The 26,377-nt window shown below is 33.0% G+C and overlaps 1 protein-coding gene across 6 annotated transcripts in view; it reads right to left on the bottom strand.

Annotated features, from left to right (window-relative positions):
* bbc (choline/ethanolaminephosphotransferase 1 bbc) overlaps window positions 1-26,377 on the bottom strand; it is a 100,944-nt gene that overhangs the window by 45,139 nt on the left and 29,428 nt on the right. For 3 of the 6 annotated variants that reach the window (XM_072532837.1, XM_072532841.1, XM_072532842.1), the window contains exon 4: window positions 24,848-24,985. The exons of 2 other annotated variants lie outside the window; for them this stretch is intronic. In XM_072532837.1, the coding sequence (XP_072388938.1) occupies window positions 24,848-24,985 (138 nt within the window). Of the gene's footprint in view, window positions 1-2,797; window positions 2,930-24,847; window positions 24,986-26,377 lie in introns of all 6 variants that reach the window. One more of the 6 variants, XM_072532840.1, reaches the window with a different exon arrangement.

Here is a 26,377-nt window from a genome sequence, read left to right as displayed (position 1 = left end):
GCCCTTACCCTACTTTCGACCAGGTAGTGATCAGAATCCGCATTTGCTCCTCTTCTGGTGCGGACGTTTATTATATTCGATTGGTGTCTCGAGTCTACAATAACATGATCTATCATATTTACTGTAAGTCCATTCGGGGATTTCCAGGTACCTTTGTGTATATCTTTGCGAGCGAAGTACGTGCTGGCAATCGCCATGTTAAGTGATCTTGCTAGGTTTATTAACCTATTGCCATTGTCATTTGATTGCTTATGGAGACTGTGCCTACCTATTGTGGGTTGGAATTGCTGTTCTTTTCCAACTTCGGCGTTTAGGTCTCCATAGATTATTTTTATATCATTTTTTGGGCATAACTGATATGCGGACTCTAATTCGTCATAAAACACTTCTTTAATTTCCTCTTCTTTTTCTTCTGTCGGGGCATGCGCATTAATTAGACTGTAGTTAAAGAAACGACCTTTAACTCTTAACATGCACATTCTTGGACTAATGGCTCTGAAATCTCTTATAGTATGCTTTACTCCATCATACGCGTCGATTTTAATGAAAATTTGGAATTAATCTTTATTGGCAATTAACTTGAAGATCTACCCTATGCCGATGTGCTTATTATTCTAAGGAACGAAAGCTGCCCTTTATTGCAAAGACCCTCAAAAAAATTATAACTTAGTTATACAGTATACTCCCTCTATAACGAACACGGTTATTACGAGGTTTCGCTTATAACGAGATATATTAGATGTCCCGTGAAATTTCTATTGAACTATAACCGTCTATAGCGAGGCAAATTTGGTTATAACGAGAGAAAATAAGATCCAAAAACGTGTTTTTTACGTTTTTAGTCCGGTCGTGGCTATAAATAAATACCTTTTCAAACAGCCCCTCAATAAACTTAACTGCAGCCCGCAATAAACTTCTTTACAATGAATAAATACAACTGTTTCACATCTTTAGAAAATATATGATAGAATGATACTGGACCATTTAAAGCAATTAAAAATAACAGAGTTCTTAAAATTGCAGAAGCAATAGTTTATCCTTGAAAATACGATTCATACATTATGTAGTTGGAAAAAAATATAAGTACAGCTTTTTTGTTTTAACGTATATCATTGATAATAAAAGTAAACAACTCTTTTATGTTTAAATATATTTCATTGACAATAAAAGTAAATAACTTTTTTTCAAAAACGCCATTCAAACAATATTTATTAGCATCTTATATTGCTCCGAATGGCTTCACTATAGGAAGTTAATGGTTTAGAAAACTACAGATTCATGTATGCACAGTATTATGATTGTCTGATATAACGAGATCGGCTTATAACGAGGTAATTAGTCTGTCATTTCAGTTCTCGTTATAGAGGGAGTCTACTGTAATAGTACAAGATCCCACTGCAGGATCACTACGTTCCTAACGTAGTTGATCAAACTCACATTTTTACATACATTTAAAATTAGGAGAATACATTGAGAACAAGTTGCAAGTCAAAAACTGGCCGCAAATATTTTTTTTTCATTGATTTATTTTTTAAATAAAATACTTTGTTCATGACGTACATGTGTTTGATATCAAATTAAAGTTAATTGTTTTCTTAACATGATGATATAAACTTGCCTGAGAAAAACTGGTCACAAATTAGGGTTGCCAGCTGTTAAAACGCGAGGTATCAAAGAAAAAGAAAAATAAAGTTAGCGTGCAACGACACTGTTTGAGGTTTATTTGAGGAAGGTTTTTATGTGACGGAAAAACGAGTTTCTACCTTCCGACACAACAAAAAATTTAGTGAAGACAATATTTATACAGGGTCACATGAAACTGAGAGAAGTGATGAGGAATATAGGATTTCGATGAAAGAAAGAGAAGAATAACAGGAAAATTCTAATGGAAAAACCTGAGTTCAACTAGACCTTATTTGGTACACTTGTCTTATAACATGCGTATTTCAATTCAAAAAATAAAATAATAGTGCGTTATTAGCGATACCAAGAGTATATAATCCTGTAGTTATTAACACTAAAACAAAGAAACAAAAATTATATTGGAATTAAGGAATACAATAATTATACAATAAGAGAATGAGGAAATAAAAATAGTAGGATATCTAAACTAAATTTATCGTCTTTCGTGTTTGGACCATGTCTTTCTTTAGACCAACCATACGCGGGTTATCTTAATGTTCCGCTACCTTTGTAGGTAGCTTCTTCAGGAGTAAAGGAAGGCTACTGGTCATCGATCGAGTAATTAATGTACCGTACCTAGAGGCGATAATTAACAGCAGGGGAACTGATTCAGAAATACTCAATATATCCATAGTTAAAACGTGGATTCACATTCTTTGTAGTGTTTCGATTATTTATGTTACTGCGCGTGAATCTTTCCTGCGGCAGTTTGTTCAGCCTTTACTTGTTATTGAAGAAGCTGCTTATAAAGACAGCGAAACGTAGAGATGACCCACGGGTCTTAAAAAAAAGACGCGATCAAAAACCGGTAGATGATTAGTTAATTCTGACTGGTAGAGGAAGCCCTGATTTCATAAATTTATTGGGTTTTGAACAATTCATCTTTTCTTTATGTTGAATCACGTGATATTGATCGTATGTATTATGTTATATATGCTTATATTTGAACAAATTGTTTCATTTTTTTGTAGTATTTGTGGGTTCACTGTTGAAATCTCCTTTTTAATGTCTAAAAACTGTGTAAGTTATATGACCATAATTTTTTACCTAGATCCCTAAAACAACGGTATGGGAAGTTTAAAAATATATAGCTATTACTATTAATAACGCTTACAGCTACTGTGGATCCATTTTTGCCCACTCCTCCCGTAAAAATAATGGAAAGATTGGATTGGGCAAGAAACACCGCTATCATACACGCCAGTGCTATCGGTATCAACTTCATTTCAACGTTCATGGTAGGTAGCTTTAATAAAGAATCAAGAAAAAATTTAGTTATGGAGGTTATGTCAAATATAACGACCTTAATACGGACTAGGTATCTAATAATCTTTGTAGCGTATCGGTATTAATTAAACAAAGTCTGGGAAAATATTCATTATATATATATATATATATATATATATATATATATATATATATATATATATATATATATATATATTGAATCATTTTATTAATTCCTAATTATTATGCATACAAAACACCATGTTTTAATTATAAATAATGATAATTAATTTTATGAGCCAGTCCGGCCCTGGCTAGTTTTAATATTCTTTTGGTTAAGTACATGTGAAGACTTATACCAGTGCACTTGACCTTTATTGAAACAGCTGTATGAAATCAATAAGGTCAACAAATGCATTAACATTTTTCATCTTCCAACGATTTTAATCTAAAATCTAAAATAGACCAAAGAAAGTATTTTACATGGAACGTATTTATACGCGGACATGTGTACGCTGAGTACGCTGTGGTCTATTTAGATATGAAACTAATACAACTAATTTAAAGTTGTTCTGAAACTGTTTTCTTGTGGCATATTTAAGTTATTAATAATAATAATTGTCTCTCTTTATATCGTCAGTATACGTCAGTTATAAAAGTCAGTAACAACCGTAAGTGTGACAATATACTTTTCGAGCATGCAGAGGTTTTCTATAGGAAACTGAATTCCACTGTAGAAAATGAAAATAAATCCTACCCAATCCAAGAAGAAATTCATGAGTTTTGGGGAAACCAACTTTCGACGCCAGCTGGTCATGACAACAACGCTGGATGAATTGAAGACACGACGAACAACTGTCAACTATACAGTAATATTCCTTATGAACCTTTCACCATTAAAGGTCTCGAACATTATCAAATAGCTTCATAACTGGAAATTTCCTGGACAAGGCTTTGAACCGGAGTTCAAAACTTCTTTCTAAAGCAGTTTTGGGGTGTTCATGAGCTTTTAACAATATTAATTAAACATGCTATTTCTAATCCGCAGGAAATACCATCATTTCTTGCTCAGGGAATCATTTATCTAATACCGAAGGATCAAAATAACATCCAAGATCCAGAAAAGTCTCACCCAATTACTAGTCTTCCAACTTTGTACAAATTGGTCACATCCTGTGTAGCCCAGCGTATCTACCAACACTGTTCTCTAAACAATATCATAGAGCTTCAACAGAAAGGATTCGCTAAGGGTTCCATAGGCTGCAAAGAACAACTTTTAATCGACTCATTTATAACCAGGCGTACACCAAAGAAAAGGAATCTATTTACTGCCTTCATTGACTGGCTTATAGATATATTGAAAATATATTAAGTCGATGATAATATAAGATCTTTTTAAAGCATATAATAACGGAGTGGAAGACTAAAATTCACCTTCAAATACCAGGTGAAAAGAACATCGAAACTGAAGTTATCACAATTAACCGGGGTATTTTCCAGGGGAACTCGTTGAATCCACTTTGGTTCTGTCTAGCGATGAACCCACTACCTCAACTACTAACCGAACTCTACTGACTGAGGTTTTAGCATCAAAAAGAACAATACTGTACAAAATTACCGTTTAAAATGAGGAGGCTATGAAAGCTAAGTTATACTTGGAAAAGCCGCATCGAATGCTTATTTTGCAATTGTTTTTCACTAAATTTGTTATAACTCTGGTTATAACAATCGGATCAAAGTTTACCAAACTCCATTTTGTCCATTTTATTCAAAAGGAACAATTTTCATTGTGGTAAAATTTAATATCTCTAATAGTTTAGGAGATACAATCAATTAAACAATTAAATTGTTATTAACAAATTATCTGACGGATTTTCAGCCTGGTACCCTCGAAAAATCGAATCTACGCATAAAAAAAAATAAAAAAACGTCAAGGTACCGAAGCGACATAAAAGTACATAATATTCAACAACCCACTGGCTCCTAGATTAAGATAGAAAATGATTTTAATCAATGCGACTCACTCATTTGGCCACAAAAAACTTTACAAGTAGATAAGATAAACAAAAACAAATACAAATACTTTTGCCAAATACCCCAGATGTATTTCGTTTACGTCTAAAACAAAAATCCGTACAGTAACATAACGCGTGTGACATTTATTTATGAATCAACTTTTGACCTCGAAATGTTTTTTTTTTAACTAAGAATAGTTTAAAAATTCACGTGTACACCGTTGCTCACTAAAAGTGTGGCATGATTTTTATCGAGATACCTAACATTACATTAAGTATTATCTAAGAATATAACTGATAATTACACTTCTATTCATCTAAACAGATTAGGATGTGCTAATGACATTCTTTTTAGTGAAGTTCTAATTTGTATCCTTATTTTTTCACTGTGTTATTTATTTATTGCTGATATAAGATACTGAATTGTTTCTGTATCAATCGTTTCAAATGATATAATAAGAATAAATTTCATAAAATGGTTTAAAAAATCTCTATTTATGTTTAGGGCTATTGAATTGAATAAAAATTGAATGTTTCCCATTATAAACGCGGTCACTTTGTTATGTATCTGAACACCAGACGCACCAAATTTATTTGTAAAGCTTTGAACATTTCGCAAAGATAAAAAAAATATTAACGAAGACTTAACGAAGAAATATGGCGTATCACACTCGACAATTTCACCCATTTGGAAAACGAGGGGAAAATTCAAACCTTTATTATTACAGCAATTTTTTGAAAATGAAACGAGCAAGAACAACTAAGATTGAGGAAGCTTTGTTTAAATGGTTTAAATATTAATATCTTTTTGTTTCAAGTTTCGCAGCCGTATGTCATAATAATTGGTAGTATACACTGATCGAATGCTCTTTTTTTTCAGGTAGAGTGGCATTATGGATTTGAATATTACAGCAGTTTTACCAAAAGATGTCCAAGCGAATTTCATTCTTCTGTTAATTTAGGTAGACAGATTTATGTATCCGTGTACTGTCTAAGTGCAGTGCTATTTATTATTACATCTTGAACATCCACTAGGTCATTGTACATGGTTTTCGTTTTTGCCAAGTTCATTTTTAGGCCAACTTCATTGCTAGCTGCTTTGGGTCGCTTTGGGTAAGTTTTGTAGTTCTACAGGTATTAGCGATTTAAACGATATCGTCTGCAAACCTTAGGCACCTGAAGTATTCTCCATTAATGCATAATCCTTTTTTCTGCCAGTTCATTTTGATGAATATATTTTCTAGGGTTGCAGTGAAGAACTTTGGAGATAGCGCGTCTCCTTGTCGGACGCCTCTGGTAGTGGGAAATTATAGTGTTTTCATAAATATTTACTTTGGCTTTTGGTTTGAGAATCTCTATGTACGGTTTGCCAATGCACTGACTGGTCAAAGCTTCTATCACTGTGTTGGGATATATAGAATCAAAAGCCTTCTTGAAGTCTGTGAAGGTTAACGCTAGCGTTATTTCATATTCTTTAGCTTCCTTAGCTCATTAGTTCTCGAAACGTATGGATACGATCCAGGGCACTGAATCCAGTTCTGAATTAATTTGTTGTTGATGATTATTGTGCATATGTTATATACGATTGCTAGTAGTCTTTGATATCCTCTTTGCTACCTTTCTTATGAATGAGAATTATATTTGTTGTATTCCAGTTGGTGGAAATTGCTGGTATGCCTCTTGATCTTGGGCAGTTCGTAAATATACCTGCTAAAATTTTTCAGGTTTTTTTGCCAGCAGCATTTCAGCAGTTCTACTGTTATACGATCTATTCCAGCTGCTTCATTTTTGTGATTGTCGATTCTACTTCCTTCAAAAGGACTTCTGGTACATATTCTTGGTTACTGGTTGCTTCTTCAAGTGTTTTATTGTGTATAGTTCGCTGTAGAATTTAGTCATGAGTTGTATTATTTCATTTCTGAATATAATCCTGGTTTTTCGTTTGTTATAGAAACAATTTGCTTCTTCCCAATGATTAATTCTTGTTTGCTTATAGTTTTCTAGTTTTCTAGTCCTGTTTCCGATTGAATTTTCTACCAGTCTTTCATTGTATTGTCTTATGTCCTCTTTAAGATTTTCCTTATTGTTTTACAAAGGTCTGCGTATTATATTCTCTGTATGTTGCTACTTACTTTCATTTCTCTTCTTTGTTTTAGCAGTATTCAGGTTTTATCAGACAGTTTTCTATGTTCATTTTGTTGCTGTGGGCCCGAAATTTCTTTAGTACTATCAAGGATGATTTCCATTAACTTAACAGAGCTGGCGATTTAATCTTGTAATCTTTCACCGATTGTCCTTTGGTAGTGATCTGAGTTTTTTTAGATTGTTGATCTTCATACCAGGTTCTGTTGGATTTGTGATTAATTTTATTCTTTCTAATTTTGGATCTAGAGTAATTTTTGCTCTGACAAGTCTATAGTCGCTGCCTGTTTGAAATTTATTGATTACCCTGACATATTTTATTGTAGCCATCTTTTTGATTAGAATGAAGTCAATTTCGTTCTTAGTGGTTCCATTTGGGGCCGCCCAAGTTCATTTTCTGTTGAGGAGTATATCATACATATAAAATTTGATTTTGATAGTAAAGATATTAAAATTTTACATAGATTGCACACCATGCTAATATTATTATTCTGTTCTCTAATTTTCAAGAAAGATTTGCAGAGCTTCAAAACATCTTTGCAACTTTAATAGACTTTCAAAACTGGAAAATGATGTGACAACTAGTAAGGCAATTTTTGAATCACGAGCCAGCATAAACTCCCTCTTATTATAAGTCATTGAAAAGTATATAAATACTTTAAACGTCTGACGTTTGCTCTCTCTCTCTCTCGCGCTCTCTCTCTCTCCCTCTCTCTCTCTGACTAAGTCAGTGCGTCCTTTATAACATAAGCCCACCTTCCAAATACCAATTGATCGGTCTCCAAATAGAGTGGTTGACCCATTAAATGTTCATTATATCGTTGTCCTCTCCAGAACAATATTCTACCGTCAGATGTATATAAACAGAACCTTGATTCGTTAGAAACTAGGCAATGTCTCCCGTCTACCCACTGACTGTATTCTGGCGCCCAACGATATCTGCGTGCATGGTATTCCGCCGTCAATCGTGGGTCTTCTTGGTCTCAAATGAGGTGTATGCAACCGTCTTCTAATAGTTTGACTAGAAATCACCCTTCCAGTAGCTTGTCTGAAGAAGCTATTAATACTTGACGCTGTGTATGCCCTATTTCTTCTTGCCGAGAGAACTATGAAACGATCTTAAGCCAAGTTGTGGCGCTTTCCCTCTTGCCGCATATGTAACTATATGCTGCAGATCTTGTCTCTAAATAGAGATTCCATACAATCTAAAGGGCTTACAATAATCTAAGATACATTCAGTAGCATAGCGATTTCCACTTGAGACAAACCTTCTTTCTTCAACACACAAGCTGTTCAATTTGCACAGTTTTCGGTCGTCTAGAAGGCATATTATTAAACTAAATTTTATTTTACCAAAACTAAGTTTTATTGGGAGAACAATAATAGAGTCGCTAGAACCTATGCGATGTTATTTTTTAAACCACATTTTTATTTACTGAAAAGTAAAAAAACCAAGAAAGAAAAAATAGCATTGGTTATTAATTTTTGTTCAGGGCCGTATCCAATTACAATTAGATCGGAATATTTTTGACACTGTATAATAGGATGCCCCAATTCTTTTACAACTTCCATGACCTATTGAATATTTTTAAATTAAAAATGAAAGATACAAAGGCCAGCTTGTATGCATAGTCTTTTAAGACAAGTGTTTGGTTTTAATATACACACTTAGACAAAGAGTTAGATTAAATATTAAAACAAAAAAATTAGTTACATGCTATAAATGATGTAAAACGTAATTAATTGTATTAAGCAAAAGTTAAAATAAAATTTTGTCTTGATTTTTAAATTATTTAAATGCTGATTTGTAGGGTGCCACAAAAAGGTAGATCATAAATCAAAATAATCTGGAGCCAAAATGGTTCGATTAAATATATTTTACCTTAATAGAAATATGCACATAAAAAAGTTCCACGATGAAAATTAATTCTTCCAATATCCCATAAACTATTTGACATTTTGTAATGAAAATAGGGATGTACCTTTCTTATGGTACAAGCATCTTTCAAAAACAAAATAACAAACTCTGTGTACGAAAGTTGTGTTAAATTATTATTGTGGTACCGCTGTTGGGAAACTTTTTTGCTTCTAAGTACTTTTTCGAAAAGTTAGGTTTTATCAAGAATCGTGCAATTGTCATTATACTTCAAAAAATCTTAAGTTGGCTATTAAAACTGGTACAAGCTTTCAGAAATGGCAACTAATGCATTTAATTATTGGTAAGTTTGGTCATGTTAAAATAGGGTTTCAGGTTAGGAGTAAAAATACTCCAATCGGAATACACCAGATACGATTATTTCTTTCGAAGGTTTCTCAAATGGTTCAGAGAAGATTCGAGTAACAGTAGTTTCATCTAAATCTCTTAACACCCGTTTCAAGATTTATTGGAAGAAGATTATCCTAAACGATAAACCTTAACGGGAAATGCCCGAAATGTCAATTTCATTAATCAAAGTTTTTTACATCTGAGTAGAGATAACCCCACCCAAAAAATTCTCACCAAAGGACTTTTAAAGTCAATGTTTGAGTAGCAATTGTGGACAAGAAGCTAATAGAACTAGTATTTCTTAGAAACACTTTATATGGTGAAAATTATTTTCAGTTCTTACAAAACGTATTACCAGAGTTCTTCGAAGAGATCAATATCGCAATCAAGGAAAATATGTTGTTTTTACAGGAAGACACTCCAGCGTATTATAATAAAAATGTTAAGGAATGTATTTTCGAGACAACCTGGGCATTTGAATATAAGGAGCTCTGATGTATGCACCTATTTCTTGGTCACTTAGAGGTCTAATTCTTAATCTTATTGAATTTTGTTGGTGGAGTTTTATGAAAAGGACGAGGAACTTATTAACGAAAAAGAACTAAGCAAGAGAATCATTGAACCTGCATATCTATTTCCTCATAAGCGAATGATTTCCCAAAATATTCAGCTTTCATTTTTAAAATATGGCAAAATTTATATTCATGAAAATAGAGGCGATTTTGAATATTTGAGGATTTAAAATACACTTCTTTCTTTCTTTCTTTCTTTCTCCCCTATCAGGATGTCGGATTTGGGCTAGCTACTTTAATTTCCATTTACCCACCTCTTCCATTCTTTTCTGTTTCCTGTCATTATTTTCAATTCCTCGAGTGATTTTTGTTTAAGTTTTCCCGCCTCTTTTACTTGCTGTATCCATTTTTTTCTTGGTCTGCCCCTTTTCTTTTTCCGATGTTTTTTGCTTCATAAACTTTTCTTGTTATTCTATTGGACGGAGTGTATTGGAGTGTAAAATACACTTCATATTTGTAAATAGGTGAGATTCAACAGACTTTTTCAAACTGCAACTAACATGAAAATTTAAAAAACGAAAACGAGCTTTTTGGAAAAGTATTAAGATACAAAAAGTTTCAGTAATATTGTGTTAAACTAAATAGTCCAGTCATCAGATAGTTGGTCCCTAAAAATCATTTAGGGGCCAAAGGGGAACAAGCTGAATTTTGTCGAGAATATTAATTTTGGGACCCCAAAAAAGATTAAAAAAAGTTTACCACTTTTTACCCTTGGGCCTCTCCCTAAAAAAACCCTCGTAGGGGGGGTAAAAACGCAAAAAAATCGATTTACCAAGAATCTGTACGTCGCAGAAAAAAATATTTCAAATAAAAAATGTAGCTGAGATAATTCTAAACAAAAATGTTTATTACCACTTTTGTGTAGAATGAACCGTTTCCTCAGAAGCAACGCTTGAAGCGACCGTTGATTTTAAGTGTCAGTTACGTGCGCGAAATCAATGTTCAATAAAATTTTATCAGCTAGACGGTAAAAGTTCTACATCTTTTGATCGAAGTGTCCTATCGACAAAAATCAAGCTTCGTTTTATAGGTAAAGAGTGCAGCTTTCGAATGCAGTTTCTGTATTTTGCCGGGAATAAACTAAGTGATTATAAAGGTTGTTCCAGAAATGAACATATTGTTTTTAAAATATAAAATAAAAATGTATTTCTTCAGTCTTCAGTATTATCAGTTCAGTTCATTCTCACACATCGCCCTTGAGGCATGTGCATTTTAAAACACTCTCAATTCATGTATAAAATATTTCTCTACGCCGAAATCGGGCATTTTTCTCATAAATAACGGTTTTCTCTTTCACGTGATATAAAGAAAGAATTTTTTGACATTGTATAGTACGCTACGGCCGTGTTTGGGCCTCTCAACTCTAAAAATATTTAATTATAAGTCGATAAACTTAAAGTGATTTTATTTCTCTGGAGCTATATTTGCTCACATTAACAATCCTTATCCTTCAACGGTCACTGAAGAACCAAACCTATGGAGATACATCCACTCACAAGTCCTTTGAAGTAAGGCTTGGAATCAAAAGATTTCCAACCCTCGAGTGTAGGTAGCCAGTTATAAGGCCCCTTACAAAGGTGTTAAATAAATAAACGTGAAGGGATTTTTGCCATTCTCGTGAGATCAATAAAATTGATCACTTTCATTGAACATTCGTAGTAACATTCCCATTTCCCAGAGATCAATCTTTAAAAGCTATTACATGAAATTTCAATTTGTGGCAACAAATATGAGGCATTTGAAATATGAATAAAAAACGGAGAATTTAATGGTTTACATTACAAACGATCGCACGTCACTGGAAATGCCTCCAAGAAGACGGTTTTGGGTGTAGTTTATAGCAGAAATTTGGTTCTTTTGAGAACCGTACTAGTGTAATCGAAAAAAAAAAGTCTTAGATTAGTTTTAGATCATTTGTGAATCCAGCCTTTTTAAGCAATTTTTAAATACCTTTAGCAGTTTATTTGCGGCAAAATACAAAAATTGCATACGAAAGCTGAACTCTTTATCTTTAAAACGCATCTTGATTTTTGTCGATAGGACACTTGAATCAAAAGATATCGAATTTTTACTGTCAAGCTGATACAAATTTTATTGAACATTGATTTCGCGCGCGTAACTGACGTTCAAAATCGACGGTCGCTTCAAGCATTGTTTGTGAAAGAACGGTTCATTTGACACAAAAAATGCTAATATACATTTTTGTTTAAAATTATCTTAGATACATTTTTTATTTAAAACTGCGTTTTCAACGGCGTACAGTTTACTGGTAAATCGATTTTTTTGAATTTTTACCCTCCTACGAGGGGAATTTACGGTGAAGCCTGAGGGTAAAAGTGGTAAACTTTTTTGCATCTTTTTTGGGGCCCCAAAATTAATATTCTCGGCAAAATTCAGCTTGTTCGTATGATTTTTAGAGGTTCAGTGGCATTTTCGTCTCTGACGACTGGAGTAAAAGGTACTACAACAAGAATTTAATTGTAACGTAAAGAAATTTGGAGGGTCTTAGGGGATCACAACTCTCATTAAAAGTTTATGGGATGCATGATATCTGTCCTTATTTTTTTAAGGTGCTCTTACCCTAAGAAAGCCGCGAGGCCATTTTCGTGACAACATATCAAATAGATTCCGAGATATTGCGAAAACCGAGACATTTGTCAGGTTAAATCGAGCAAATTTTGACCCATAAAACGTGGCATTAATGTATAACCTACATTTTTGTTACAAGCTTTACGATCCTTTTTATTCCTTCACTAAATTCGTTTAATGAGCCGTCAAAGTCGAGTGTATTTAATACATACATCCTCCAGTGTATTCAATACTGCTAGGTTTTCCACACATCTGAACATCCACATCGAACTAAACATATTTTCATACCAATATCTATCATCTAATAATGCTTTGCGAAAATTTCGAATTATTTAATATGGCCTTCCATGTTTGGACCGTGTAGTTTTTGATTGATCTATTAAAAAATGGTACAGAGCTTTTGCATTTAGCTTCTTTAGTGCTGGGAACGAAAGACCATGGGCCAGGGAAGCTTTATGCACACTTGAATTCCAAAATTTCCTTTAGTCCTTCATTAACTATAGATAAACCATCCCTGGCAGTTGGTTTCTGCTTCACAGTATATCGAAATATTGAGTTTAATATGTCATTCCAAAACTACACTATGAGTTCAAACCAGAGGGAAGTTTATTATATCTGATTGAGGACGTGGACGTCTCATTTAAATTTATTATTTACGACATTAAACATCTACTAAATTTGCTAGATTATGTACATGATTAAAATGTTAGGACATTTTAGTTGGTTTCAAAATATAGGCTTTGGAATACCTGCATAAATGTTGTTGGGTAAAAACGTAAAGTAAGGTAAAACAACGCATGCTTAAAAGTTTTATTGCTATACCGCATACCGTAGCTGGTAAGTTATTTTAAAAAGTTCAGATTTCATTACCAATAAGTTATAATATCAAAAATTAATAAGAAGTCAATGAACCTCATGTCTCACGCTGAATTCACCAAACTATAAATATAAATGTTAAATTAATTAGTTTTTAACCGAAAATGAAGTACGTGAGCCACGTGTTTACTGATTAAGAACACAAAATGACGTGATCAAATTAAACTGTAGATGTATTGGCGAGGTCAAAGATAAACTGTAGATGCATTGGCGGAATAAAAGGTTATTCCTAACGTCGTCCAATAGCTTCCAGTACTTCCTTTATCTACTTCGCATTCCTTTATAGGCCATACTTCCACAAATGACGAGCAAGTATTATAAAATAATCGGAAAAATCGCAGTGAAGCTCAGGAAGGACCAAAACAGATTTACAGCAATAAAAAGATGATTTCACCACATGTTAAAGCAAGTTCCCGGTTCAAAAGAGGTTCGACAGCAACGGTTAAAACCTACACAAAGCCACAAACATAGAAGAAGAACAATTATGTATAAAGCCATAAACGAAAAAGAAGGGAGAAATCGAATGAAGTGGAGATCTAAATGAGACAGAAGCTGTAGGAGTTCGCATATCATCATTAGCGTGACATATTCTTTGATTCTACAATTATGTGCGAATGTCCTAAATTTTCTTTTCTTTACATCTCATTCTCCATTTGATGATTTTCTTGATAACTGCTTCTGGATCTCTTCTTTCTAAATATCCCATCTATTTAAGTTTTTATGCCTTGTTAAATCTAATCATCTCTTTTTTAAGTATGTTTTATTTCGTGGATAGTCAATTTTCTACATTCACCATTACCTAGGTTTATTGGGTTTGCTATTATCGAATTAATTTTCTCTCCAGATTACTTAATCTTTTCTCGTCTTTCTCTATCAAGCACATTGTTTTAGTATCGTATGTGGTTATTGGTCTAATTGCTGCTATCTCAATGTTCCAATTTTGTGTTTATTGGGTCGCTTACCTTTAAATAAGTTGTTGTATTGGCCGTAAGTTCCGATTAATCACAGGATGTCTTCATTCAAGCGTATGCTTTTATTATGAATTCCCTTTACTGAAAACCCCAGGTAAAGTGTTGTACCCTTTTCAATACATATTCTGCAATCCTTACCTTTTTTTAATAACTGCTGCATTTTTTCTGGAGCATACTAGGAACTTTTAGTTTTATTTTAGTATATTACTAATCCTCTCTTGGATGTCTCTTTGCAAATGTTGCAAATTCGTCCTTTGAGTACATAAGCCACAAGTTGAGGCATCGATGTTATAATTGTACCTTTTATTTTGGCATTACTTATTCCTTCTATCGCGAGATTAAATTATGAGGTTGACAATGAATCGCCTTTTCTTACCACAGTTGCTATTTTGATGTTTTTGGAAGCGGATTCTTCTGTTATTATTGCTGCTGTTGATTCGTCCATTGTTATTTTAGTTGGTTGAATAAGTTTCATAGGGATCCACTAGGAAAATGTGTCACAAAAAAATTTTTATTTCAAATTTTTTTTTTATTTTTAGTATATATATATTTAGTATTTAGTATTTTATACCTTTTACTAAAAAAAATTTTGAAATAAAATTTTTTTTCATAGGGATGTTCGATTGATTCGCCATGTTTATGCATCCTTTTATTAAACTGCCAAATGCTTGATTAAAATCGACGAAGAATGTATGTAGTTCTATAATTTATGTGCATCTCGTTTATTGTGGATCTTCCCGCTCTAAATCCCTGCAGATAGTCTCCTATTTTAGGTACAATGTGCTTTGCAAGTTAGCGTCTGATTTGTTGAGTTAATAATTTACAGCTTTTAAACAGCTAAATCGAGTCAGACGATGAGTGAGTAGTATAGTGCGATATATACAGTGTGTCCGTAAAGTATGAAATAAATTTGATATTTCTTAAATGAAAATCCTTTTAAAAAAAAAATCCACAAGGAAAATAATTCCTGCAGCTGGCTGTATACCACGTATCACAAAAAAGAGGTTAATCTTTGTATATGGGTATATTTTATAAAAACCCTAAAAGGGCTACATTAAAAACACGAACGTTTTCGGAACAACAGTTCCATCATCAGGTTAAAATACCTAAAATAAGTATAGACCATTTAATTAAAGTAAACGTGGTTTAAAATTTTGACTAAGGTTAAAAAAAGGCAAAATGGTTATACTTACAGGTTATTTAATTAAATTTTTAAGTAACAAAGAGTAACATAAGCTACTCTTTGTCGTATGGAGTGTGGTCTAAAAAGTGTAATTTGTCACAAATTAGCTTAAATATATGGAATTGTCCTTTTATGTTGCTCACATCTAGGAAGGAAAATCGAATAGAATATATTTGTTGCTAATGTAAGACTTCGTATTTAAATGAAAGTGTTTGATACTGCTCGTATGGTAAAAAGGTTTAATATGAGTGAGTCCAATAGATTGAGAAAAGGGATTAAAAAATCTTCCGGCTGAAGGAATTAAATTTAAAACATATGGAATTAATTTACAATTTTTTTTTTAAATCTAAAACACGTCGATTTTTAAGTTTAATGTTCTACATTCTACAAGGTGATACACATTACAGTGATGACGTCATCGACTCTTTTTTTAAATGTAACAACCTATATTTTATTTATGACATTAATTTTTAGATCGATAAAAATGAGCTGATTCCAAAAAAGTATAATACTCGGGGTAAAATGGATATAATTTGAAAGATATGCGCTTAGAAAATAAATTATTTATTATCAATTCCAAAAAAGTAGCCTACTACTAGTTTTTAGTAACGTTCAATATCAATTAAGTAGTACAATAATTGTATTATTTCGTGAATGTTCTATATTATCTATATTATTGCTTAGAAATAATTTGAAGTAGAAATGAATTTGAGTGTAAAGCAAAGAATTGAAATACTCATGATGATTCGGTATGGAGACAAATCGCGAACTCAGATGGAAGTGTGTAATTTATTTAATGATAAATATCCAGAAAGAGCCATAACACAGTCAACAGTAACGAAAATTGAAAAGAAATTTCGAGAAACTGGTACGCTTGAAAATGCACGCCAATCAGGTCGTCCCTCTGTAAATTATGATACAACATTAGATGTTCTACTTGCTTTTGAAGTAGATGCGAACACTCTGTTCGTAAGGTTAATCGTGATCTCGATGTTTGCAAAACAACGGTACACAAAGTAATAAAACTTGAAAAATGGCACCCCGTTAGATGCACACTTGTACAGGAATTAAACGAGGATGATCCAGATTAAAGAATACAATTTTGCGAAACAATGATGGATAACTGCCACCGAAACCCTCTCTTGGTTCAAAATATTATTTTTTCTGATGAAGCTACATTCACATTAAATGGCGAGGTCATCCGTCAGAATTGTAGATACTGGGCAAAAGAAAACCTCAACTGGATGCGGGAACATCATACACAATACCCGCAAAAGGTAAACGTATGGCATTGTAAGAAATAGAATCATCGGACCTTATTTTTTCGAAGGTAATTTAAATGGGCCAGCATACCTTCAGCTGTTAACGGGGTATCTCGTACCTACTTTAGTTAATTTATTCCCCAGTAGAATTAATCCTGGAGGTTTTGATGAAAGTTTATGGTTTCAACAGGATGGTGCGCCTACGCATTATGCTGTAGATGTTCGATGGTATCTAAACGAAATTTTTCCGAACAGGTGGATTGGAAAACGTGGACATATTGAATGGCCAGCGAGGTCGCCAGAGCTCAATCCTTTGGATTATTTTATGTGGAGTCATTTGAAGGATATTATTTATAAAACGAAACCTGCAAATATTAAAGACTTAAAAACGAGAATTTGTAAAGAAATAAACAATATTTCTCAAGAAACCATAAACAAGGTTTTACAGGAATTTGTACAACGTTTGTATTACTGTCAAATACAACAAGGACAACAATTCGAACATTACTGGATTACTTTCAAGTTATTTATTATAATTTATTTATAATTTATAAATATTAGAAATCAATAAAAATTAATTTTCTAAGCGCATATCTTTCAAATTATATCCGTTAGACCCCCAGTATTATACTTTTTGGAATCAGCTCATTTTTATCGTTCTAAAAATGCCCTAAAATACAGGGTGTTACATTTAAAAAAAGATCCGATGACGTCATCAGCTTAATGTGTATCACCTTGTATAATGAAATTTTATTGTAAAATGTAGAACATTAAACTTAAAAATCGGCGTATTTTAGACTTATTTAAAAAGGCTTTTCATTTAGGAAATATCGAATTTATTCCATACTTTATGGACACACTGTATGTTAATGCTGACGCTCATACTATAGGAAGGCGTTGAGACATACATATTGTTTCCCAAAAAAAATCGATATTTTGTACTTAGTAAAATAATATATTTCTTTATGCTTGGGATTAATAGTAAATTAAATATTATATTTTTAGAATCTAGTTATTTTTATAAAAATCACTAATGATCAACTGACTCAAGAAACAACTATCAATTTGGAATATTACTTTAGATTGATTTATCGCAAATTTCTAAAATTCAGTTCTTTCTAGTGAAGGAAATTTGCCATACCATGACTCATAAACCATGATTTGTACTTGTTTGTAACTAACGCATTTTCCATTTCTTTAACGATTTTTGTAGGAGACTTTTTATCTTAAAATAAATATAAATATTCCTAAACATATAACCTTTTATTTGCATTGCAATTAAACAGTCTATATCAGTACCACAGGTAAAAATATAGGTGTAAAAGATAAGTATTTGATACTTTTGATATATTTTGGTGAAATAGCGTAAAAATGAGCGTACCATTGACTTTTTAATAATATATCACAGATTAGCAACAAATGAAGCTTGCTATAGTAAATGTTATTGACAAATAAAGTTTAAGAATCTAAATAGATAAAATCATTAATGTACTTGCTATATTATTAGTCTGAATTGTCGATATAAATAAGCATAAATCAACAGGTTAGTTTAAAAATGTTTGCTTTTTAATTAGATAAGATTTCCAAGCCAGATTGAAAGTGAAGATTAATCATTTAAAAACTTTATAGCTTAAGACCTCTGCCATTCTAATGTCTAGTTCAAGGTGCAGTAAGTAGACGAATTTGACATTCCCGAAATTCAATGTTATATACAGGGTCTTTCACGTACACCGAGATTAGACTTTCTAAAAATATTCTGATTTGAAATCTAAAAAATTGCATTTCCTCAGAATACTAGGTAATCCTCACGACTGAAATATTTACAGCTCTATGCGAAACCGGAAGTATCTATCAACTTTGTTATTTTTAATGGACCGCTCTATACATCATTATATTTAGATTCAAATTTTGAAATATTTTGTAACAGATAATAAAAATTTATATTTTTTAAGTTATTGTTCTTAAAAAAAATCGCAGACAGGATGTTGAACATTGATAACTCAACTACACAATATACATAATATAACCTCTTGAGAACTCAATAATTTTAAATTAATCCCTGTACTTGTTGACTATCAGAATACGGAATAAATTAAATCCAACAAATAGTATACTAATATACTATACTAATTATTAAAATTTAGGGCCTAAAGAAGTTCTATACTCAAAATTTGGAGAGAGTATCATAAACTTTTTTGCCGACGGGCACTCTAACTGTTAGGAATACACCGATGTGATTCGGAAAACCACTAGAGACGCATTCATCGCTTTGAATGTACGTACATAGAGATACTTGGATATAAATCAGGACATACAAGAGTATGTGATGGTGAAAAATATTCTTGCTAGTAAGGACATAGATAATAAAGACCTACGAATAATGCTACACCTGCATTAGACACCGTTTTAGTTGAACGAATACCAGAGAACTTGCAGCGATTAATTGCAAATATGAACAGTACCTGGAAAAGATATGGCACAAAAATCAATATAAAAAAAGAACAAATATACAGCCATAAGGAAACTAGATACGGGTGCAGTAGGTACAAACCACATATATTTATATTAGTATAGATGGCACCAAACGTAACAAACTAATTGTTATAATCAATTCCTCGGATCAAATTATATGTGCCAGCTTTCAAAATACAAGGGTTTTTGTTCTAGGCGGAGGGCAATACACTTATTTGATGAATCAATCGTGGCATTTTAGCGAGATTATAAATATAGCTTCGGGACTAGTTTGGGACGCAGTCTATTATAAATTTTTACCTCAACACCAACTATAGTGTAATAATTCAGTAGCTGTCAATAAAACTGTATTTTACTCCCCGACTTCAACATTTTATTTTATCATCGTCGATCGAGAAGAATCGGACACAGTGAATTGAAATAATTCGAAATTATAATTATATTCCAACTGTTCATTGATCCTTCGAGCCGGATATCTGGAATTGGCAATGACGTACTTTAGAACGATAATAAACGAAAAATGGGACAAAAAATGAAATAAACGGATGTATCGAAATTTTCAAGACCTATGTTCTTGTAGAGTAGAAAGTTAGAAGTAGAAGACCAGGTCGCTCAAACAGGATAATAACAAGACAGAAAGTTTTAAAATGTGGTGCTGCCGTCACCACATAGATAAAGGGGGTGATAGAGGAGGAACCAGAAATTATATCGTCCATAAAAAGAACACGGCTTCAATTTTTGGGCCACCTTATGTACGGAAAAAATACAACTTTAGAGTATAATATAGGGCAAAAGAAACGAAACGGGAATCTGGACGCAGAAGCTCGTCGTGCTTTGTCTGAACCACGAATGAAATCTACAGGTCAGTGGTAATGTGTTAAAAATAGCCTTTCTCTTTTTCAATAATTGACGAGAGCGACACCACGAGGATACCTAAAGTTCATACTATTGGAGTTAATTGTGGTTCAAAGTTGACGAAACAATTAATTTATTATGAACATCAGAAATAAAGGTTGTCGTGACAAGAGATATGCGTTTGCCATTTGTATTGTTGCTTTGTCAAGGTAAATTTGAAGTGTTTCTTTATCTCAAGTTAAGTAACTGTAACTACTACTGGAACGGGCATATTTCTCTAACACCAATTTACACTTTCTCCTATAATAGTTGAATAAATATTCTTTAGGCTGAGTATAAGTAATTAGGTACAAATTACTTCGGATTATTCCTTCGACTGGCGATGTATCACCCTTAAGGTTTGGGTCTTTTCATTTTATGGATTTAAAATAAACTGTTCTTACTCAGTAAAAGTGTATTACGTCAAAATTTAACAGTATATTTTTAAATAGTTCGTTAGATAGTTGATACAGCCATTTATTTGCTCTGTGCTTTGGTATAAAAAATATTATGACTGGATCGTTGCCAGCGTGGCTGCTTCCTTCGGCAGTTGAAATATAAGAGAGTATAAGTTTGTTGTGCAAGTCTCATGCAAAGTCAAATTTTAGAAAACAAGGTGTTCAAGTGAGGGGAAAGAGGTAGGAGCGTTGTTGCCAAGGTTGGATTAATTCCGAAAAACTACAAAAAAAGTCTCGTTATTACTCGTATGACATTAATTTGAGTTATTACTTACTTAAAACGAATACAACAAAAACCTTTTCCGTACAACGTAAGGCTGTGCTCAGAGATTTCCATAGCGAAAACTATCATCCGGTTCAGGTTGATATTGCTACTGAGGGCATCCGGTTCAGGTTGATATTGCTACTGAGTAGGACTCAGTAGGAAAAACTGGGTGGGGAAGTTCTCATCTCCGCCGGGATACAGCGTGTCCCAATGGCTAATAAGGAACGCACTATGGATGTCTAAGACAATAAGATAGATGTGAGTAAATAAGAAAAAACACCTGCGAGGACACGACTGGGCCAGAATCTATGTCACTACATCACATAGACTTGGCTGGCATGACGTGTATCATGAATCAACTACATACACACACATACAAACACAAAATACATATGTGTAACACCATCGTGTCCATAGGATGCGAAGCACAAGAGGGAAAGTATTACCTAAGCGATTTCCCGGAAAGCTGGTGTGCTTGACTGCATTTCGTCTCAAGGATGACTCAAAAATGAGAAAGTCTACAAATAAAAATAAAGCGAACAAGCAGAAAGACCATGGTCGGGTATTCTGTCTCTGCTACGAGTAGGTCTTAATGACCCCAATCAAAATCCTATATGTACACAATCGAGGTTAGATCTTGATACAGCTAATATATCAGAATGAACAGAGGGCTTCCAGAGAAAAAAATTAATTGAAGGGCGCACAATAACAACTTCGTTGAAGAAATGAGAAGAAGAATGAAGAAATTAACTAGGTTAATTTAAAACAAAAATTTTTAAAAACCTGCCTAAAAATATTTTCTATCATTTCAATTCTTGTTAAATTTGACAATATATCAAATTTATCTTCAAAACTAAACCATAATTAACTTAAAAAGTATAACTTTACGTATAGGAAAGACTAATACTAATTTAATAAAGTATTGAACGAAAAATGGTGTTCTATTTATGAACACCCTGTATTTATAAATCTAATTCCGAAGTTTGTGTGTACAAGTTTTGAAAATATTGTGTTTCTAAATAGAGGAGTTATCACTTATTGTCATATTTTGACATTCTGTCGCTAATTATGTCATGTTTTAATTAAAGATAAAATTAAAATTTCTGATATACGTAAAATACAACAAAATAAACATAGCAGTTTCATTAAAAATAACCAACAGTTGGGTTGACTTCCGGTACCACAGGAATTGATACAAGAGCTATAAATATTTTAGATGTGCAACTATGTGTAATTGCAAATTTCCAGATTGCAATTCAGATTATTTTCTGAGATAAGTTTAATGTACGGACTGCATAAACCACCCTATAATTAATACAGTACTACAAAATGGTGAACACACTTTTAAATTCCTACGGCAATAATGCGACCAATGCTATAGTATACTGAAAATGTAATATGGTCTATTATTGATTACTCATTGTGAGCGTGTCGTTTTTAATTATGTATATAAGCAATGTCAGACAAATGAGTTAGTAATCTACTGATATTAACTGTTGTACAATCGAAAAACCATTAAGTACCTAGACATAAAAAAAAATAAACTAAAACTCCAACTATTGTTCACAACATAAATATGGCTTAATGACCAAGACGATACAAATATCTTTTCCTCCTATAGCTTTTCTTATTAAAAAAATGACCATTTTACTTTAGTAAAAACTTTTATTTTAAAAATGATTTTAGAGCAGGAAGGGTCAATAAAAAATAATTCCAATCTTACAATCGCAGCTAATTTCGAATATTGAGAATAACCAATACCAAAAAATGAAATTGAATGAAATGTCACATGGCATCTTCAGATCTTCCTCTTATAGGAGGTTATAAATACCTCATAGAAAAGTATGAGGTTTTGTATTGGCAATTACTTTTCTATGAGGTATTTATAACCTATAAGACGAAGCTCTGAAGATGGAATGTGACATGCTAAAAGTACTTAGCTGATTTTAACAATTTAAGACACTATCAAGTTTTTGAAAACACACACCTGTTGCCACTTTGACCTATATTAATTAGAGTAGGCTATTAAATGTGTATTTTGTGGGCGGGTATTTTGGGATGACATTCCTTATTGGACATGTTTATAATAAACAAAGTATCGTCTTCATCAGTAGTGCCACACTTCCAGTTTTTTTAAAACTTCTCCAGTCTCTCTAAAAAATTTCAAACAGTTTATCGAAACGTCAAGAAAAACTCATCATCATCAGCCGTTTTGAGTCCACTGCTGGACATAGGCCTAACGTAAATAATTCCAATGCATTCTATCTTGAGCACCCTGAATCCAGTTGTGCTGAATGCGCTTGATGTCATCTGACCACCTTGTTTGAGGACGTCCTCGATTTCGATAAGCATCGTGTCTAGGTCTCCATTCCAGAATTTTCTTCGTCCACCTTCCATCTTTTAATCTGGCAATATGCCCCGCCCAGTTCCATTTCAATGTTGTAATCCTTTGAACTGCGTCAGTAACACCAGTTTTTCTCCTAATTATTGCATATGATACCCTGTCTCTGAGGGATATATTTAGCATTGACCTCTCCATCGCTCTCTGTGCCAAATGTATTTTATTGATTACTTTTCTGGTAAGGGTCAATTTTTCTGCTTCATACGTTAGAACTGGGAGTACACATTGATCAAAGACCTTCCTTTTCAAGCACATGGGAATATCTGATCTAAAAACTTCTCTCAGTTTTCCGTAAGCCACCCATGCCATTCCTATTCTCCTGTTTAGCTCCGTTGTTTGATTATCTCTTCCTAATTTAATCTCGTGGCCCAGATATTTATAACCATACACCTGTTCAATTTGCGTGCCGTTAGTTGAGATGTTTTTCGTCAATACTAGGTTGGTCATATATTGTGTTTTGGAGAAATTAATTTTAAGTCCAACTCGTGTACACGAGCTCTGAACGTCTTGAAGAAGCTGGCAGGCATGATCTACTCGGTCTGCAATAAGGACTATGTCGTCTGCAAATCTCAAGTTGTTCAGAAATTCTCCATTTATGTTGACTCCAATATTCTCCCAATTATAGTTTCTCATAGCACTCTGCAACAAAGCGGTGAATAGCTTAGGAGTATGGTATCTCCTTGCCTAATACCCCTCTCGAAGGGAAATGTATTTGTGTTGCCATAATACCTTCTAACTGCAGCTATTGCGCTATTATATATATATATATATATATATATATATATATATATATATATATATATATATATATATATATATATATATATATATATTCCGAAAAATAGTTGATTTGAATTGATGATCAATACTGCACTCTGTAAGAGCTCTTAACATGGAGCTATGCTGGACTGAGTCAAACGCTTTCTCAAAGTCTACAAATATTAATATCAATGGCTTGTTGTATTCTGTAACTTTCTCTATTAAAGATTTTATTACTTGTACTTGTAATCCAGATACTTCTGCATCCATTTGCTATTTATTTGCCAATTTCATAGTTATACAAATAAATAGTTTCTTTACTTCTTATATTATTTTATCATTTGAATTTATTTAAAAAAAATACTGCTGCCTTACGTTACTTCTGAAATTACTGCCCTGGTATGTATTAATTACATAGTCTTCCCGTACATAAAATATATTTTCCACACTTGTAATTTCAATTTTAAGTAGTAACATTTTGATTCAGTATTCTACAAAAAGATGAAATAAAAAGCGTGCATTGTGCGTGGTGTGTGACAATTCAAACAAATAATATTCAAAATGCTCTAATCTAGTTTAAGCATGAATTTCCATAATCTGTAAATGACATTTACTATACTGTGCAGCAATGTGTGCAAGTTTTTAGAAAACGTAAAAATGTTAAAAAACTATTTATGAAAACGAACTTTTCATATCGGCAAACATTTAAAAGAACCAGCAATATTCCATACATATTAAATATACGATATAAAAAAAGCCAATTGTGAATTTTCCATACAAAATAATCAGAAAATTCACACTACGGTGCTTACAGCGATCGTGGATCCATTCTTTCCAATTCCTCCGATTTTTAATCTTTCGATAAACGATAAAAATACTTGCAAATAGCCTAAATAGAATGCAGTACTCATCGCATGGGCCATAAAAATGTCTATTCCACAAAGTGTTACCTAGAAAATAGTCGCAACTAAGAAAAATCTGAAATCGGTCGTTAAATTATCCCAACATCGTTTGTATTTAAGTTTTTTTAAATACAAATTTCTGGTAAATAATACTATTATTTTAGAGATGTATCGAGTTAGCTAATAAAATAACTAATAAATATTGTTTACACAAATCATTGTAAAAGGCCCTTTTTATAAAGAAAAAAATATCATGAAAAGTGTTATTTATAAAGACTAAATTAATAATGATAATAATAATAGTGATCCCCAGCCCATTTGCAGGGGGCCGCGCCTGATAGAAAAACTAACAAAAACTCCGACAGGTTAGTGATCAAGATGATTTGAAATTAATGGCTTCCACTCGAAACCACCTAGAACAGATACTAAAAATTGTAGAAAATTTCTCAAATGATAGTATGCACTTCATGCTGAGATATCTACTTTACATCGAGCAATTTGCGCAGTAGACGATACAACGCCGCTTAAACTGAGGGAATAAGAAATGCGCTTAAACCACCTGACTAAGCAAAGAAATGCACACCTGGATGAGTAAACCTCTGCATGGGTGACATCTCAATGAGATCAGCCAAGAATATGTCTACAATACAGCGTCGAACTATTAGTTGACATTAGGAAAGGTGTTTGCCGAGACTGAGGGTTTCCTACGTGCCACTCAGGATTAAGTTATTCCAAGTAAAAATTACCTGAAACATATTGTTAAAGATCCTCAAGTCCAAAATGACAAATGCTGATATGGATGCCAAGCCCAAGAAACCATCCAACATCTTACCGGTGGCTGACAGGCGATTGTCGGTACTGATTAGAAAGAACGCCATGACTCATTAGGAAAGATTATCCACCAAGAACGAGCTGACAAACTGGGACTTCTCCAAAGCGACCATCTTCCTTACTATCAATACGTCCCTGGCAGAATACTTAAAAATAACAACTACAAGCACTGTGCACTGTGCTCACAGACCAACCAACGGAATATAATAGACCAGATCTCATACTAGTTAATAAACTTACTAGGCAAACAACACTTATTGATGTGGCGATACCTAACACCAATAATTTGCGTGTTAAATACAACGAAAAGATCGCTAAGTACAGAGATCTACAAATACAAATCGGGAGACAATGGAGCATGGAAAGTATCCAGACAGTACCTATTATTATATCTACTACTGATGTTATTCCAAAAAACCTTTTAGCGAACATAAAACGGCTGGGTGTATATGAACATCTTTAGAAGGTCATGCAGAAAGCTGTACTCCTCGTGACGTCCAGATGTGTACGAAAATTTTTGGGATATACTCAGCATACCAAGTCACCTAGAGCTCGATAACACGGAACGAGTCTCACCAGAGTCCTTTTGATACCGTGGGTATCTGGGAT

This window comes from Diabrotica undecimpunctata, chromosome 5 (assembly GCF_040954645.1).
Source record: "Diabrotica undecimpunctata isolate CICGRU chromosome 5, icDiaUnde3, whole genome shotgun sequence".
Lineage (NCBI taxonomy): Eukaryota > Metazoa > Arthropoda > Insecta > Coleoptera > Chrysomelidae > Diabrotica > Diabrotica undecimpunctata.
The sequence above is the reverse complement of the archived record's forward strand: the minus strand, read 5'-3'. Positions and strand labels throughout refer to the sequence as shown.